The sequence below is a fragment of the Cryptotermes secundus genome, unplaced genomic scaffold (assembly GCF_002891405.2).
Source record: "Cryptotermes secundus unplaced genomic scaffold, Csec_1.0 scaffold333, whole genome shotgun sequence".
NCBI lineage: Eukaryota > Metazoa > Arthropoda > Insecta > Blattodea > Kalotermitidae > Cryptotermes > Cryptotermes secundus.
In genome coordinates this window covers 442,249-461,076 of record NW_019742965.1, presented here as the reverse complement: position 1 = coordinate 461,076, position 18,828 = coordinate 442,249, and the positions used below count along the sequence as shown (strand labels likewise).

The following is an 18,828-nucleotide window of genomic DNA, read 5'->3' as shown; positions in this document are numbered from 1 at the left end:
TATTTATTTATTAATTTGTAACACTTGACAGAAATTTAGTCTTTACACATTAATAAAGTGAAAAGGTCAGAATAGTTGTTATGAAGATGTGGAGGCTCTAAGGTCTACCCTTTTGTAAAATGAACCGAGGTTCTCCATTCTGTAGCAAGTATACTGACTGAGCTTTACTGTTAAGGACTGTGTAAACTGGCTATGCCACAGCTCTGGTGGCTATTTGCCAGCCCCTTTTCAGCTGTGGGTCAGGTTACATGTGATTCGTGGTGGACAAAGTGGCACCAGAGTGGGTTTTCTCTGAGAACTTCGGTTATTCCTGGCAGTTCTCATTCTAGCAACCACTCCGCTTTCATTAATTATCCTGTCATCTGATGCTAACATAGTCTCAATTCTAACAGCAGCGTTAACATAACCAATTAAATGAAAAGTGGGCATGTTATATATTTTTGACAAAGCTGTGATAAGAGCTTAGAAGTGTACATAAAGAACACCTAAAACATTTATTTCCAAAAACTCATACTTTTGTGTTTATAATGAAAGGGGTGGTACTATGAGTGCTGTAGAAGTATAGACTACATATAGGGTTTGCTGTATGTTCTCAGGGGAATCGTTACGCTCTGGAGAAGCACGTTGATGAGAACACAAAGCATCACCTTGAACGTATGTGTTTTGTGGTCTCCAAACAGCAGCATCAGATTGCCAGTCTCAAGAGCACCCTCTCTCGGATGTCTCTTAACTATTCAGGTAATAGAACGACTATCACATATTTGATAAATTGTCACATTAACCACCAAGAAAACAAAAACATTACTAGGCCAGTGCTCTTTGCTAGTTGGTCACCTACATACATATAAAATGTTAATGTAGAGGAATCCTGTGGTGCCTGTACACTATACTATAAAGGAGTAGGTGGGCATACAGGTGAAGATGAGCACACAGTCTAGAGTCCAGACTAGACCATTCTGCAAGATATTAATGAGTGCTCAGGATGGAAATGCAACTGAAGGATGAAACTAGCCACTCACTCCAGTGCTAAATTCTTAAAAAATGTGGAGTCTACTTCCATGGTCCCATATTTGCCCTCATTAGTGAACTATACTGTAGATTAGATGATGAGTCATACCGGAATCAAATGCTGCTTATGATATAACATTTAATATTATAAAAGGTTAATCAGCTCTGTCCAGTGTGACTGATAAAATGTTTCTTCTTTCTCTCCTTTTTAATCTTTCATCCTTGACATGTTTCGGTCTTAGACACCATCTTCAGAAGGATATGTCAATACAGATGGAAACTACTATTGCAATGTGATTGGTCAATATTAATACATACATAAAATATCATCACAATGCCATGAGTATAAAATCTGACCCTTTAACAACTACAGCAATGTGCATGAATACATTAAAATATTTATAAATTATTACAGTTAGTCTGTTTACAAATGTGGTTTAAAAAAGACTTTGTTAAAATTTTGAGAACCAATTCGGTTCATGTCCTTTATATATTACAACACAGCACAGCCCAAACAACAGGACACTAAAGAGTCCTATTTTTCAAACAACGGGGCCATGAGGTGGTAGGCACTCAACTTCCCTTAAAGAGAGGCATCCCACAATTTTAAATTTATTTACTTGCTTGATGTCAAACAATATGAATGTTTATTATTATACACATTTTATTATATATGCAGGGCCTTTTATACAGAGATTTATATCAAAGGATATTTGTATTTGTAAGCAATATTTATTTCAGTACAAGTATCATGTAATGAGTGTATCTTGGTTGCAGGAACACTCATTTGGAAGATTAGTGACTACACATCAAAATTGGCTGAAGCAAAAACAAAGGAAGGAATGGAATTAGTCAGTCCACCTTTTTACACTAGTCAATATGGATACAAGTTGCAGGTAGACACATTGAATTAAATAGTACTTCTTTTTGGAATCAGTAATAGTAGTAGTAGTATCATGTAACCAGCTTAACTGTACAGCTGGTAAAGGGAAGAAATGGTACTAACATTGGTCTCAGCAGCAAGGGACAGTGAGTAGGGAAGGGAGGGTAAGCTGCAAAGAGGTAGGGTGTTGATAACTCTTATGTCACACAGCCAGAAAATGGTCTGAAAATAAAATGATTGAAGGAACCAATGCTGCATTGAGGAACAGTTTCATTGTACCTTGCTTTAACTTAATAGTTTTGTGTCAGACATCCTGTCATCCTCACTGCTAGTATAACTTCTGGTTTTGTTTCGGTTGTTTCCAAGTTGAATTAACACTTTCTTCTTTAATAATACTTTCACTCTATTATTGTTGTTTCAGTTCACACACATTATTGCATATCTGAATTCTTCTACACTTAGAGGCTCGATTGTGAGTTTCTCAGTTTGTTTTATTCATTATTTGGTGTTTTCCCCCAGTGTGTTATCCTTCACAGTGTTCCAGATGTACTTAGGATTTAAAGGATATATGACGGGAGTCAAAACAACTTGGTGCTCTTGGTTGTTAAGCAGTTCGTCAATCTTATATACTGGCTGAAGTCAGTGGAGTTCTACGTGTTACAGTAGTTCATTTTTATTGAGAGAGTTCTGGATGACCATTTTCTTGAAGCCTCACCCTCGTGAGGATAATTGAGGAGCTACTTGAATGGACAAGTAGTGGCTCCGGTCTAGAAAACCGAAATAAACGGCTATGGGGATTCATCGCGCTGACCACGTGACTCCCTCTATCCGCTAAAGTTGGCATTAACTTCGCTGTGGTCACTCGGTAAATTTCGCTTGCCAACTAAAGCCATGGAGTTTGTTGTTATGATATGGTGGTTGTCCATAATGAATCCATTTGGTGGTAAATTTAGTAGAAGCCTTTCTTCTGCCAATCGCTTGAAATTCTCGGTTCCATATCATTATGGGAATTTATGGTCTTTTATTTTGCTTTGATCACACAAAGGATGCTGTTTATTATTCTGTTCTTACCATTAGCATGGACAATTGTGAACCTTTGGACACAACTTCCATGTTTCTTTACATAAAATTCATTATCATTTGTTTACTATATAATAAGTATAGTACTGATATAGAAGTTATGTTTTTATGTTGGTAGCATACAGATGCCTCATTTAAGTATTGCTTTCATTTTATGTTAGGTTCTATGTAGTATTCATAATATTTTCTTTTAGAATTTGACTCTTCAGTTTCAACTTCTACATTGGTTGGACTCTGCCCGATGCTTTATGAATGGCTATAGATGCAAGGCCTCGTGTATATGGCATCATGAAATGTTTGTCATAAAATTCACAGATTTACGTTGTGTTGGTCTTTATGTAAAGAACACACAAAGAGGGAGACATATTTCTCTGCATTGTTTGCTGCAGGCATCTGTGTTTCTCAATGGCAATGGTGCAGGAGAGAACTCTCACATTTCAACATACATCAAGATTCTACCTGGCGAATACGATGCTCTGTTGCGCTGGCCTTTCTCCCACTCTGTGTCCTTCACTCTCTTTGATCAGTCAAGTGTTCCTGAGAATGTAAGTTCTTGTCTCCTGTGCTGCTATTGATTATCACACGTTTGAATCAGAGTTACTTTATGACTGGTGGTTTATCCCCAATCAATTTGTCTTGCTGCCAAGCCACTTGAGGCTCATGACCAGTTTTTTTTTCTTAATTGCTAGTGGGGTGAGACTAAGTCTCTTGTACTGCGGCCACTTCTGGCCTATTGTACCAGCCCCAGATGATAGGTGAGGGTGATTGTGGAGCAATTGGTGGAATGAAGATTGGCAGGGGAAACCGAAGTATGCGGAGAAAACCTGCCTCAGCGCCAATTTATCCACCACAAATCCCACTTGACCAGACCCGGGATCGAACACAGGCCACCGCGGTGGGAAGCCAGCGACCAACCACTTCAGCTATGGCGCTGCCTAACTAAACCTTTGCAGTCATAGTATGTAACATCCTGTCTGCTTGATGGGAGGATGGGTTTGTCTTTTATAAATAGACTTTGCCTTTGTCAAGTGTATGTACTCGTATTGCACTTCCAAATAGAAGTCTGAAGCATTACCTTTAGACCAGTGTGTTCAGTTCTTTCAGTATTTTACCATTTAATTTTTAAATTCGCTTATTGTGAGGGGGGGGGGCAGAGCCCAACTGGGTCCACTCGGCACAGTGGCCACTGATTGGCCTATTGTAGCGTGCCCTGGGTGATTATGATGATGGAGAATTTGGTGGAATGAAGATTGGCAGGAGAAACTGAAGTACTCGGAGAAAACCCGCCCCAGGGATACTTTGTCCACTTTAAATCCCACTTGACCAGACCCGGGATCGAACCTGGGCCGCCGCAGTGGGAAACCAGCAACAAAACCACATGAGCTATAGCGCGGCCTAGTATTTTACCATGCTTCATAATACAATTTTTATAGCTTGGGCAAGGATTCTTCTTTTCTCTGCTGCTTCCAGATCAGCCCGTCCCCCCCCCCATCCTCCCATCTAGTGGGAGGTTAATAATGCATGAAACTTCCTCTCCGCTTCTCCATATATTTATGTGAATGGTGTTTAAGCAAAACAATGAGATTAGGAAGACTATAAGATGCAAAAACTGATGTACAGAAGTCCTTTGGTTAATTGGAAAATTTTACCGCAACTATGTATTAAAGAAAGGTACAACAAATGATACTATATACATATGTTCTTCAAGAAAGAGTAACATTTCAGAACTGTGACAGCAGAAGCATGTATTTGAAAGCATCATTTAGTGTGTTTTAAGCAATTTAATCAGTGTAAAAGTATAATATTCATTAGTTTTCTACAAGGGATGTAATTAATTTTGATGCCTGCCCTTTTAAGAAGTTTCCATGCTTAAGAAATTTGTATTTCTTGGCCCCTTTGAAATCTTCTTAAACAGTATACACTGTAAAAGGAATTGTAAAACCTTCATCAGAAATAAAGAATATGAATTTAAGGTCTTTCATTCTGGTCCGTCACACTTGACGGAAGGAACTTGATTGTTAAGAATATGAATGCTTGCTTAGGTTCAGCTGCATTCAAGTGCTGGTAAAGCATGAGAAACAACCAATAAATTTTACTTATTTTCTGGTGTTCATGAGGGTTTGCCAGAGGAGGCCAAACTATCTGTAACCGTCTCTTATAAATGGATGACAATTCTGACAAATAATTTGGTGGTAGCTTGGAAAAAAAAGAGTATGGAAAAGCATATTAGATGGGTAAAGAAGTTGGGATAGCTCAGTTGGTATAGTGATGGGCTATGGGCTGGATGGCCAGGGTTTGATTCCCAGCAGTGCAAGATTTTTCTCTTCTTCAGTGTCCAGACCAACTCTCGGGCCCATCCAACCTCCTATCTAATGGGTACTGGGGGTGATTTCCATGGGGGTAAAGCAGCAGGGGCATGAAGCTGACCAATCACATCCATCTGGTGCCGAAGTCAAGAAATTAAGTGGGTTAAAAATATATTAGCCTTGTGGGGACATTCTTGGCACCAGATAACTTAGATCTTAAATGGGAACATCTTACCCAAGTTCCTTTGTATTTAAATCAGCTCATATTCAGATATTGGATCTTATTCTCAATGTGACATCAATTTAAATCAGAGGTTAATGCATGAACTCTACCCCCCCATTCCTTTTTCATGTTTATAGCATGGTATTAAGAGCAGACATTACATTTAGTATCAGATTTGGTTAATGGCATAACAAAACTCATACTTTCCACTGCATTGGCCTGTAAACAGCAGTGGCTGATATTCTACCAGATAATTTTACTAACCACCGAGTTCAATTTTCTTATGTTTCCAGGCCTGTAACATTGTTGAGAGCTTCATACCGGATCCAACATGGAAGAACTTTCAGCGCCCAAGTAAGGAACCAGATTCATTGGGTTTTGGTTTCCCTCGATTTGTGTCACATGAAATGCTGAAAAAGCGGAATTTCCTCAAAGATGACACAATGTTTATTAGAGTGAAGGTTGACCCCAGCAAGATTGTGGCTGTATAAATTCATGTCTGTAACTCATTAAGCATTCCTGCCATATTACATTCAAACAGTCCACACTTCATATCACTGAAGTATTGAGAGCACATTATTAATGTGATACTCTCAAGACTCAACCTATAACTGGATTATACAGAGTGGCCCAGAAGTCACTCCACCTAAAACATTCTCTTGTATGAAAAGGAATGTTCAGATTTAAACCTGCCAGTCAATTTGTAGAATGGTATCACAGCATTATGAAGTTTGCATTGAACACTGAGGAAATTCAGCAGGTAATAAGAAATTTCTAACTTACTTTACTATACATTTTACTAACCAGTTAACTGAATTTTGGGTCCACCTGTGCACTGCAGGTTTTAACAATTTGGCAAACTGATGCTTGGAACTGTAATATTATGATCCATGTAACTATGGCCCTCTACCTGGAATCATAAGAATATGTTTCAGTGATTTACTTTTTTGTATATTTATACTATGCAGTGTACATGCAACAGATCTCTGTATAACCACCCTCCCCCCACAGAATAAAGAAAATCTGTTTGTCTTGATAATATACATTTACACAAACTAAACAGTATGATGCCTCCTTAATATGTATATGGGGATTACAAGTGTATAGATTTTAGGACAATTATGAAGATGAAAAGTGTGAAAATTTGGAATTTTATTAGGATCGCCTTGTGAATGGAGAATACTGCAGTGAGGATAGACCACACTGTTAACCTTCTGTAGCTCTAGAAAGAATGTGTTAGTAAGAACTGTTATTTGTATATATGTATATACAATAATCATCACTGCATTTACTGACGTCATGCAGCAAGTTTTACAGCGAATCTCAAACTGCAATGTATTTTCATGGAACTACCAAAAGTTAAATAAGCCTGAGTGATAATAAAATAGCCAAAGATTATGAGGCTGGGAAACAAGCATTTATGTGTAAGTTAGGTCAGTTGTATTTCATGTTGTAACATTCAGAAAGTAGAAAGCTGATTCAGATGCTGGATTCACAATTGTAAATGGGGTTACGTATTTCTCTAACACACACCTCCATCTTTCAGGCTCCATAGTGAAATTCTGGCCCTGGCCTCCTTGACCACAGCACTGCATAAGGTTGTCAACCTTTCTGCAACTCCAGTTAGTAATACCTTCTGGTTTTCTGAAGTCCTGAAGATATCCAGCCACCTCACACTTCATCTGCTGAGTCCTGTTTGCCATTAATGCTTATTATAAAGGTTAATGTGTTAGCATGCCCATACTGCCCATCGTTAATATATGCCCAGCTTATCTTAACCTTCCAGCTTTAAAGTGCTATTTCCATCAGGTTGGTCATCTTGTGGGAAATCCTTCTTCATTATTCTGTTTCCTTGTAGGAGCCCATCTTGAATCTGCATCTAGTATCGCCATACTCTCTACTGTACTTGCATCCCTTACTCGTAGGCTGTGCCATAGCTCAAGTGGTTAGTCACTGGCTTCCCACTGCGGCGGCCCAGGTTCGATCCCAGGTCTGGTCAAGTGGGATTGGTGGTTGACAAAGTGGCGCTGGGGCAGGTTTTCTCAAAGTACTTCGGTTTCCCCTGCCAGTCTTAAGTCTCCATCATAATCACCCGAGGCAGGTTACAATAGGCCAATCAGTGGCCTCCATGCCGAGTGGACCCAGTTGGACTCCACCCCCAATAAGCGAATTAAAAAAAAATTCATTTTTACATCCCTTACTCAAGCTCTCTATTGATTGCTTATTCAACATTAATTAAATGTTAAATTAAAAGTGGTTAAGTTGAATGTCCAATGACTGAAAGGCAGGTATGTTCCCTTTTTCAAATAAACCACTGTCCAAAAAGTATCCGATTTTATTTTTTTCCGCTGTAAGTAATGGCCAAAGGGGTGCGGAAACTGAGTGTAGCCAATTTTGAGACCTTCTGTCATAATGTGTAAGTTGTATTTGTATGGTAAGGGATTGTTAACGCCATACTGAATACTAAAGCTGGAGGAACAGGAATCTATGGACGATTTTTCAACCTCTTCTTGAAAACAATTTTTGTTGGAACCAGTTTCTTCAAAGTTATATTTGTATTGTTTTTGTTTTCGTGTTTATTGTGAATCTATTGCATCTGATGTGACTATCTTTTTCTGTCATTATAGCTGGAGATAAAACCAAAGGGTAATGTTCATAATTTTTTAAGACATTATAGTCAAACGGAATAACCACAAACATAAGCATAATTCTTAGAATTGTGTAGTTTGTGCATTGTCCCATTATTTGTAACTAGTATGGATGTGATGTTACATAAACACATATCAGTAGTGTGAAACACACAGTTATGTAAAATAAACCTTTTTTTTATCATTTATCTGTATAAAATTTAATTACATTTTTATTACAGTATGTTACAGGATTTCCTTTAAGCTAACTCTTATCCATGGTCATACTACTGTGACTATACATGTACAGGATCCAGCAAGCCTAGCATCACTCTGCTTTCAATGTAAACAGTGTTACCAAAGTTGAAATATGGCCACTACTATGACATAAGTGGAAGATTTAAATCCCCTTTTCCCAGACAAGAAAGATTATGTGAAATCTGTGCTCTAAACTCTAGAATTAAAACTCATATATTGAGATTAATGTATTGCATATACATATCGTCGTGTGTATGGGTGACTACACATGGGGTTTGGATCAGTGACTTGCTCTGTTGACCACTTATACACTCGTAGCTCCTGACTGTACTTTACAGATCACGGGTTGGATTTGATTGATTTGACTGAATTACTAGATTTAAGACTGCATCATATAGTTAAGAAAAGCCAACTAAGCAAAAGCTGACGCAGACTGAGAACAACTGCTGGCAAAAATGGATGCCAATTTGAAAGCCACGCTGGAAAAGATGGATGCTGCCCACAAGGAGACGATGGCTCATTTGGATGCCGAGCACAAAAGGAGAATGTCCTGCCTAGGAAATACAGAGGTCACAGATTTTAAGGCAAATCCAGAGGAAATGTAGGCCAAGGTAGAGCATCGGGAGGTCCCTAAGGAACATGCAGCAGTGGTAAATGGCAGAGACCCATATGAGCAGCATAGGGGCTGGAATCTAGCTGCAGAATGCCACCGCAAGCCAAAGGATGGGTCCTGGAACAAATTGACTGCTGCCAGCAGAATGACCCACCATGGCATGGCACTAGGGAAATGTCAGGAAAAATCAGACCAGGGACAACATGGTATGAGGGACCTTGAAATGAAGGACATTCAGGAGGAGGTATCAGCCAAAACCAGAATGCAAAAATGGGATAAGAAACCAATGCCTGAGACAGCAGCACTTCTTACATTTCAGGTGGGAGGAGAGATAGTGCCCAGAGCTGTTGTGGATATGAAGAGAAAAAGCCTAACTGATTTTTCAGGAATTGCATATCCTGCCTATAGCATGATTCACTCATAAAATAATAAAATATGTCAAAATTTGAAACTGCAACTCATTTGGATTAGTTTATGGAATCGGCACTTTTATGATCCCAAAAATTTCTTGCCATGTCTAAAATGACACTGCCCTCACATGCATGTTTCCCTCCTTCGAGGTATGTAGGTGTAAATTCCCTATAAGCTAGACACACTCTACGTTGGAGAACATCTTCCCTAAGCACAGTGTGTTCCCATAAATATCGAGCTGGACCATACATAACTAAAAGTGATCGACGGGGCATGGGGACACGCACAACAACATCTGTTCCAACTTGCTTTGCTGAATTATCCATGCCACTGTTTCTGAGTGGAAGGGACTCAGAAGAATCTGCATTTTTACATTCATCAATGACCTTTCCATCTTCGTTCAATACTGGTGGATATGTGTCAACATCTCGGAGATTGTAACGACTAGCTTCTCCATGATACTGAGTCATTGTGAGAATGCAGTCAGCTAATAGATTAACTGTGACTATGCGTTCACCCCATACCCAACAGTCATCAATGTGAGGGTCAATAGATGCTCCCCTTGTGGGACTGTATTCCAAAGAACACTGTTCCACTGTGCGATAGCCTTTCAAGATGTTTACATCTTTAAACTTCTCCTGTACAAATCTGGTGAATCCTGGAAAACCTTTGAAGTTGCCAAGTTTCAGTCGCTTCTTTTTAAAATTGCATTTCGGACCAAAGTTCTGAAAACATCAAGAAGTCAGGTCTCAACTTAGTTATTATTCTAAATAAATGAATTGTGTAATCACATTTTATGAACATCAGTTTGGAGATATAACTACATGTTTTTATATGAAGTTGCATGAATTCATATTTGATTTAGGATTACCTGTTTTCTTCTTCCACTCTGTGATGGATCCCAAGCCATCTTATCTATGCCACTCATCAGACACTCTTCTTCAGCAACATTGAGAAAATCTAGCTATAAGAAGAGAATATGACTGAAGATGTTAATTTAACTATTTTAACAATGAAAAAAATATTACAGCATCCTCATGTACATGGGATATAATTTATAATTTTTCTTTTCAATTAAATTACCTTAATAAAAATGCCTGGGAAGTCGAGAGATGTCCCACTGTGATTGAGATGCTCTTCATAGGTAAATACATCCCATCCAGGCCAAGCTTTCTTGCACCATGGGCAATATACATAAGCATTTCTCTCCTAAACACAACACATAACAAGACAGGGCGTCTAGTACAAACTAACTGTCTCAAAACACGAACAAACACTGCACATAGATTTTTAATATCTATACCAGTAAATATAATTTTTAGGCCATACCATAGCTCAAGCGGTTAGTCACTGGCTTCCCACCGCGGCGACCCTGGTTAAGTGGGATTTGTGGTGGACAAAGCGATGCTGGGGCAGGTTTTCTCCAAATACTTTGGTTTCCCCTGCCAATCTTCATTCCACCAAATTCTCCATCATAATCAGCTGGGGCAGGCTACAATAGGCAAATGAGTGGCTGCCGTGCCAAGTGGACCCAGGTGGACTCCACCCCGCACTAAGCAAATTAAAGAAATATATAATTTTTGATACTGCTCTAAGAGACTATTTTATTTGCCATTTGAGTTACAGTTGTCTTGTTGAAAGGAATTCCTTGTGAAGTATGTGTTTTCTAGTTGCAATTTTGGTGTACTGGTGTAACAGCATTGCTTTAGTGTCAATTTATACTGGCAGACTAAAAAGACATAGTTTAAAAACCATGTCTTGGCTGGGTTATGTCTAATCTGGGCAGTATTGTGTGCCATTATCAAATTACAACAAACACAGTGCTAAGCTTATAGCAGTATAAGAGTTAGAACTGTGGTGAGAATTTTAAGTAACACCAAGTCATCCTTGAAAATAGGTGGAAATGTACAGTTGTCATTTCCAGGGAAAACTCACAAGCAAAAAAAGAAAAATAACTGCCACTGATAATTTTGTTAATGGTCTATGACATAAGGTGTTGAAAGTATGTGATTGAAGTGAAATGCCAACAGCCAAAAATTTGGTTCCTGACATGAGAGAAGCTGTTGTTCATCTAAGTACTATATTTTAAAGGCTGGGTTTAAATATGCTAATCACAATGATGGAAAAAGTGTTTAATGGACTGTAGCAATATAGTAGCTGTGAGAATTAGGTTCCTCAGTACAGCGCATAAAATTTGAAAACAGTGCAACACACATATTTGTTATTTAGATGAGAAATGGATTAACCAGAATCACACATGGAAATCATGTTGGCACATGAATGATGGGAATGGATGAGGTTTAAGGGGTGAAGAAGCAAGGTGAAAGAAGAACAGATAAAAGAAGGGGAAAGAGACCCATATAGTATATTATATAGTAGTACAGCACCAGTTCAGAGCATACCAGCCACTAGCATAATCATGTGCTTGCACAGACACTGTAGTAGTCAATGTTCTTGATCAGGTAGCGGTCACTGTTCATTGCACGTTTAGCACTTCAGGCTTTCTGCATTCCTTGCAAATCCAAAGATTAGAGCCCCAAACAGTATAAAGTGTCATGTTGGGTCTGTACACAAGAGCAAATTATGTAGACTTTGAGGTTTTCTGAACAGAGATCATGAAGAGTTTATCTTCTGGGATATAATGCCATGCAGGCCACTGAAAGTCAACCAGCATTTCAGGGGAGCATGTCACCATCTCCAGGGCCAAAAAATAAGCCAAGCAAGAAACCAGCATGAGGCAGGTAGGAAGCAGAGCAAAACTGAACTAATTATCATACAGAAATTAACTTGGAAACATTCTGGGAATGGTTTCTTACCAAATTTTGACCATATTTGAAGCCCAAAGCAGTTACTGTTGTGGACAAAGTTAGGTACAATGCTTGAACTATCCAGACAAGGAAGAGTGAAATTGCAGCATGGCTTTGCAATAAGAATACACCTCATTCTGACACACAAACATGAGTAGAGGTTTTTGAATTAGTGGATGGAAACAAACTGAGGCAGAACACTAATGAACTTAAACATCACAGCTCAGGCACATGGTCACTGAGTGGTATGTTTAATGCCTTCCTTACAACTGGTAGTACTAACCCATGGAAATAAAATGGGAACTTTCATAGGGTTATATGGAACAGAAAAATACATTTAATATTTCCAGTATTGAAAAGATGACACACAAGGCAACAGGCACACAGAAAATCTGCAATATGAATTCTTTTATACACGGCTCCTGAAGCGATGAAATCTTGGAACGCGTCAATATAGGAGAATCTTCACTGGGAAGCTCGAACTCTAACAGTGGTTGTGATTAAATAAACAGCCGAGTTTACTTCTCTGTACATTAATATTAATGATTAGCATGCTGGTATTGACACAATATATAAATGCACAGCTAATTTGAAGCATTCCCATGTGGAGGCACGTTAGAATACCTCCACCACAGCCCTGCAAGGTGTAGAAAACAAAAAGGGAACCCTGTGCATGAGGGTATAACTGGGCTATCCTGTCACTGGGGGACATAAATACATAGACCTGGTCCTCCAGATTGGAGTTTGATGTGGGGCTGACAACCTTGCTTGGTAAAAGAATTACTGTTCCAAAATCCAAAGAAGTGAAAACCAAATGGTCTATAAATCTTGCAGGATCTTTTAAGGAAAGATATGGCTCAGAACAGGCTGCCAATGATGACAACACAGAGAGCAATATGGCAATGTCACACTAAACATCCTTACAGGGTAACACTTTGGATTTGTAAAAGAGTCTCTCAAACAGAAAGCTTTATTTAGTTCACAAGTGAAATCTTATGTGCCCTAAATATTAAAATGCATGTGGATGAAATATCTAGTGGCCTCACCCAAGCATCTAAACCATGAATTATCTGAATTATCATTAATGAAAGAGAAATTTTATGGAATTCAAGGTATAGCAGGATAATGGTTTAAATCTCACCTATTCAAACTGGGGCACTGTAAATCATGGACCACCACAAGGTTTGGTACTAGGTCCCTAACTTTTCCTCCTATATATACATTTTAATGTTCTCCCTACAACTTTGAAATACAGGTTCACTAACTTAATAGGTTTAAAGCTAAGAAAGTGGTACTAAATTTTTATGATGTAACCTACATAAAATTTTCTCAGAATTACTGGGGTTTTGGTCCTTGTCCATTGTTGGGTATTCTAGAAACCAGAAAACACAATGTTTCAGAAACTGTATCTGTTTCCATCCTCAGATGAGGGGGGAAAAGCACCTAGTCTGTTGGGTCCCTCAGAAAGATCTAACCTCAATCACATAAAAATTTCTGCTAAGATAAAGACATGTCTTAATTTCAAAACAGGTTTTGACAACAAATTAATTGAGGGAGTAGGATCAAACTGTCAACAACATGAACTTGAAGAAACACACTAAATATATTATTCGCAAACTATGCGTTGCATGCTTGCCATGAGGACAGTCATACCACTGATTACAATAGGTACCTTGTTTACTTTGTTTACCTCCACTCCGTAGTGTCATATGGGTTAATCTTCTTGGGAAATTCAACAGACAGAAATAAAGTATTTAGGATAAAAGAAAAATTAGAATGGCAGGTTTTAAAAGCACGGTCTCTTCAAGAACACTCTTTTGGAAATTTAATAACTTCCATTTGCAGCAAGTACATATTATGCTGATAGTTTAGTGAGTAAAGTGATAGGGTACAGGCACTACATCCAGGCTTCCATTCCTGGAAGGGGCAGGAGATTTTTCTCCACCCCACAGCATCCAGACTGGCTCTGGAGCCCACCCAATGGGAACTGGAAGCTCCTTCCCTGTGGAGGGGAAGTTAAAGCAGGTGGGTCATGAGACTGACCACTCACCTCCATCCAGTGTGGATGGAAGGAGGGTGGAGCTATACCTCCACTCCCCCCCATCTCTTTATGACATAGTTCTTAATTAATTAGGCACAGGGACAACTATGCCGATGTCTTCTATAGTTTACTTCAGTAAACCTGTTACAAGGTTTTAGGTTATATATATTATGATACGGACCTGTTTCAGGCCAATGAAATCTTTCTTTTGTATTCCACATTTCTTCTCGCATATCAAACAAGTTCGTATTCCTTTACACCCACACGACCGAGGAAACTCCATTTTTATAACACAGTATTATGCTCTACGTTAAAAGGGGTATACATTCTGCATACAAAACAAACGAGCGCTGTGTAGCTGGACGAGCTGTAGCACCTGCACATAATCAACCGAGGTAACCGAGGAAACTGAGGCGAAATGTGAAAGACACAAATAAATAAATGATGTTAGGCAGTGATTCGTATCGATAAGTATCGACAGGCACCATTTAATAATCCGTGGTAAATAGCGTAAATAGCACATGTACTTGCTTTCAAATGCCAAGAGAAGCTAGTTGTCATTCGATGTTGATTAGTTAATTACGCATTTGTTTTGTGAAATAAATTTGTAATATTTAATTATGTGTAAGTTGAAAAAATAAAGCAGAACTAAGCGTAATGTCCTTTATTTTCTTGTATGTTGGACTGTTGCTATGGAAACGTCCACAGAATGTGGAAATACATTCCGGTTGAAGTGAATGTGCCATGTGATCACGTTGAATGCATAACTTGTTTTTCGTGAATGATAGTGATGTATAAATTGAAAATACTGCTTGTTGGCCCTTGTGCTGTAAGTATTATTTCAACTTGAGAATGCACCGTTACGGGTTACCGAAATAATTCACGTTTTTGGTCTGATTAAGTGTGACTGTGTATTCACAGAAGGTTCTAAAGAAGAAAGTAAGTTAATAACTCCACAGTGTAGAATTGCTGTTGAGAAGCTGATAGGAGCTATGATACGTAGTCTGTGGAATCCAAAGTTTTGTTCAGTTCTCACCAGAACCTGCCAGTTGACCCTCGTGCAAGCCACTTTAATTCGTCTTATTATTAACCCTGGCCATCGTATGCTTATGTCTGTTAAATGTTCTATTCCAATAATGTTTTTTTTTTTTACTGAGCTTGCATACTTCTCATTGCCCATATTTATGCTGCATGGACCTATCCATATTATCTGTTTGATTTGATCACCCTGTCAATATATGTGTTATGTACACAGTACAAATTATGAAGCCTGTCATATGCAGTTTTCTCCATAATCCTGATATCATGTCTCTTAAATCCAAATATTCTCCTTGGCATGCCTTTCTCATACACCTTCAACCAATGTTTTTCCCATATTGTCATGAGACAAAGTTGGACACTCATATAAATCAGCAGGTAAAATTACAACTTTGTATGTTTTAATTTTTAAGTGTCAAGATATGAGATGGTAAGGGGAATAGCTGAGAACTGAATGATACCAAGCATTCCCTGAATTTATTCTGCTTTAACTGCTTTGTATGTCATAAAAATAGTTAATGTTGCCACATTGTCAAGGATTCATTAACTTTATATTAGGATTTTGTTCTGCATTCTAATGGCAGGTCATTACTATATACTTAATTTCCTCTGTGTTTCCTTCTAGGCAAACCTCCTTATTGTTGTGTAACAGAATTTCTGTAAATTTCTTTATGGTATTAATTTTTTGTCCAGTAAATTATTATAATCTCAGGTCAGTGGACAATATTAAAATGGATCTTAGAGAGATAGGATGGGATGGTACAGATTGGTTTGATCTGGCTCAGGATAAGGACCAGTGGAGGGCTCTTGTGAACACAGTAATGAACATTCGGGTTCCATAAAATGCTGGGAAATGCTTGAGTAGCTGCAGAATTGGCGGCTCTTCAGAAGGGCTCAGCTCCATGAGTAAATAAGTAAATTATTATAATGAGTATAGGACAGAGGGTGGGATATATGTGTATGTGATGAGGTTCCCATGCCATCTGATGGATAGTTACCATCATTTCGGAGGAACCTGGTACCTCCATCTTCCGGAATAAGAAGAATAAGAAAATTTTCTTCTGTGAACATGAACACAGCAGGTCGTCTGAAACATTGGTAACTACTACCAGACTACATCACATCATGTACTAGTAGATGATAATTGAATGTTCTTAATAGAGACAGAACTTAATCAAGAATACCATGAAATACTTAGTATCTCCGGAAGAATAATTATTTCATTCAGTACTTGTATGATGCCCAGCTATTCTGGTTTGTCTAATGAAAGTGTGTTCATATAATAGTTAAACATTTTGAATTGTGTGTACTTAATGCTGCACCCCTTGCCTTTGTGAAGAGTGACATGAATTTATTGTTAGAGGAGAAGTTCAGTTATTTCATTCAATGAAGTGTGAACAATAGTTTTACTATCTGTATCTATTTGTTCCTGTTGCTCCCATTTGGAGCATAGGGCATCATGTAACAGTTTGTTTCTCTTTGCTTTCTTAATCTAAGACAGTCAGTAGGACTCCTTTGACAGGGGATCAGCCCAATGCAAGGCCACTGCCTATACAGGAAAACACAAACAGAATAAACACAAACAAACATATGTGTCTTGCGTGGGATTCAAACCCATGATCCCAATGTTTGAGTGGGTGAAGATGTTTCATGCCTTAGACTGCTCGGCTGCTGTCATCGGCATTCAAGGATACTCACTCATGGAACTGAGCCCTTCTTCACAAGCCACTAATTGTTCAGCTACTCAAGAATTTCCAAGCATTTTATGGAACCTGAAGGTTCATTACTCCGTTCACATGAGCCCTCCACTTGTCGCTATCCTGAACCAGATCGATCCAGTCCATACCATCCCATCCTGTCTCTCTAAGATTCATTTTAATGTTGTCCACCTACCTATGTCTTCATGTTCCTAGTGGTCCCTTTCCTTCTGGCTTTCCCACCAATATCCTATATGTATGCAGGTTTATAGAAACTTACTTACTCATGGAGCTGAGCCCTTCTGGAGGAGCCGCCAATTCTGCAGCTACTCAAGAATTTCCCAGCATTTTATGGAACCCAAAGGTTCATTACTGTGTTCACAAGAGCCCTCCACTGGTCCCCATCCTGAGCCAGATCTATCCAATCCATACCATCCTATCCTGTCTCTCTAAGACCCATTCTAATATTGTCCACCCACCTATGCCTTGGTCTTCCCTGTGGTCTCTTTCCTTCTTGCTTTCCCACCAATATCCTATACGCATTCCTCGTCTCCCCATTCGTGCTACAGGATCTGCCCACCTCATCCTCCTTGACTTGATCATTGTAATTATACTTGGAGAAGAGTACAAGTTATGAAGCACCTCATTATGCAGTTTTCTCCAACTTCCTGTCACTTCATCCCTCTTTGGTCCAAATATTTTCCTTAACACCCTGTTCTCAAACACCCTCAGTCCATGTTCATCCCTTAATGTCAGAAACCAAGTTTCACACCCATACAGAACCACAGGCAAAATTATAGTTTTGTATATTCAAATTTTTATGTTTTTGGACAACAGACGAGAAGACAAACAGTTGTGTAAATTATTCTTGCCCATGTTATTATAAGGGATAGCAGTAGTAATTTCTATTTCTGGAGCAGAAATTTAATAGTCATTTTGGTCTGTTGTGTTTCATCATTTAAATATTTTAATCAAGTGTTTCTGTAGGTTCCTGATTTCTCAGAGTTGTTGGATCTTTTAGTCAGGTTTGTAACCGATCTGCCTACCCCAGCTAAATTTAATTTGGTAGAATGTTTGAATCCGGGTAAATTAACCTGTTTGGTTAGGTTTACTTATAACCTACAGCAAATGGACGAGAGGTACATAGGCTGTTTCTTTCCCTCAAGAAGGAGTTTTAGCCCAAACTCTCCAATGAAAAAGACAATAGAAAAACGACTGGTCAAGGCAGATGCGAAACGAAAGAGGAAGACCCCCCGGCAGCTTGGTTCTTTAGAAAGTCACACAAAATTTTACTTGTCTGAATCCTTGGAGAACACAATAAGTGACATTTTCGAACCCATAACTCAAAAGATGGGTGGTCTCCCAACCCCAAGCCAAGCATAACATTTGTCAAGCTACGACAGATTTTATGTTAAGTTTTAGCGCCTAAATTCCCTGTAATACGTAAACGGATTGGGGGAATACTTAATTAGTGTACTCACCTTTTTTGAAAATGACCACTCCTCGTAATTTCCGGAGTTGACTTGTGGACCGAGACGACTCCGAGGGTTGTGAGGAGAAGGCATTCTAGGAGTCTTATTCAAAATCCCAAACCATTCGGACGCAAATTCTGCAAGGAGTCTTACTCAAGATCGAAAACTATTAGGATGCAAATTCTAAAAGAGAAGTCATTGGAAGGAATCTGGTTTGAGACCGCAAAGCCAGTGGGCACAGGTTGACCTCTGTGGGGGCATTTTATGCATTGGCTGTATAAAGGTCCTGATCAAGGTTTCGTCCTGCCTGGTGCAGCCATATGCCATGGTTGTGTTATATGCCTGTGCTATAACTCCCCCCCCC

At 38.9% G+C, this 18,828-nt stretch overlaps 3 protein-coding genes across 4 annotated transcripts in view; 2 read left to right on the top strand and 1 right to left on the bottom strand.

The window, feature by feature from the left end:
* The window catches only part of LOC111873461 (TNF receptor-associated factor 4), a 62,729-nt gene extending 55,488 nt beyond the window's left edge, over positions 1 to 7,241 (top strand). For both annotated transcript variants that reach the window (XM_023868200.2, XM_023868199.2), the window contains exons 6-9: positions 597 to 738; positions 1,786 to 1,904; positions 3,361 to 3,516; positions 5,794 to 7,241. In XM_023868200.2, coding sequence (XP_023723968.1) covers positions 597 to 738; positions 1,786 to 1,904; positions 3,361 to 3,516; positions 5,794 to 5,991 — 615 coding nt within the window. In that variant the 3' untranslated portion in view covers positions 5,992 to 7,241. The remainder of the gene's footprint in view (positions 1 to 596; positions 739 to 1,785; positions 1,905 to 3,360; positions 3,517 to 5,793) is intronic.
* Positions 7,242 to 8,073: 832 nt separating this feature from the next.
* On the bottom strand, positions 8,074 to 14,560 carry LOC111873441 (alpha-ketoglutarate-dependent dioxygenase alkB homolog 4; the record flags this gene model as incomplete). The annotated part of the gene is given in 4 exon segments (XM_023868164.2): positions 8,074 to 10,134; positions 10,281 to 10,373; positions 10,493 to 10,618; positions 14,439 to 14,560. Coding segments are annotated over 4 exon segments (990 nt in total). The 3' UTR covers positions 8,074 to 9,465.
* A 213-nt stretch (positions 14,561 to 14,773) lies between these two features.
* LOC111873442 (intraflagellar transport protein 22 homolog) overlaps positions 14,774 to 18,828 on the top strand; it is a 14,036-nt gene continuing 9,981 nt past the window's right edge. Inside the window, exon 1 of the mRNA XM_023868165.2 lies at positions 14,774 to 15,086. Coding sequence (XP_023723933.1) covers positions 15,039 to 15,086 — 48 coding nt within the window. The 5' untranslated portion in view covers positions 14,774 to 15,038. The remainder of the gene's footprint in view (positions 15,087 to 18,828) is intronic.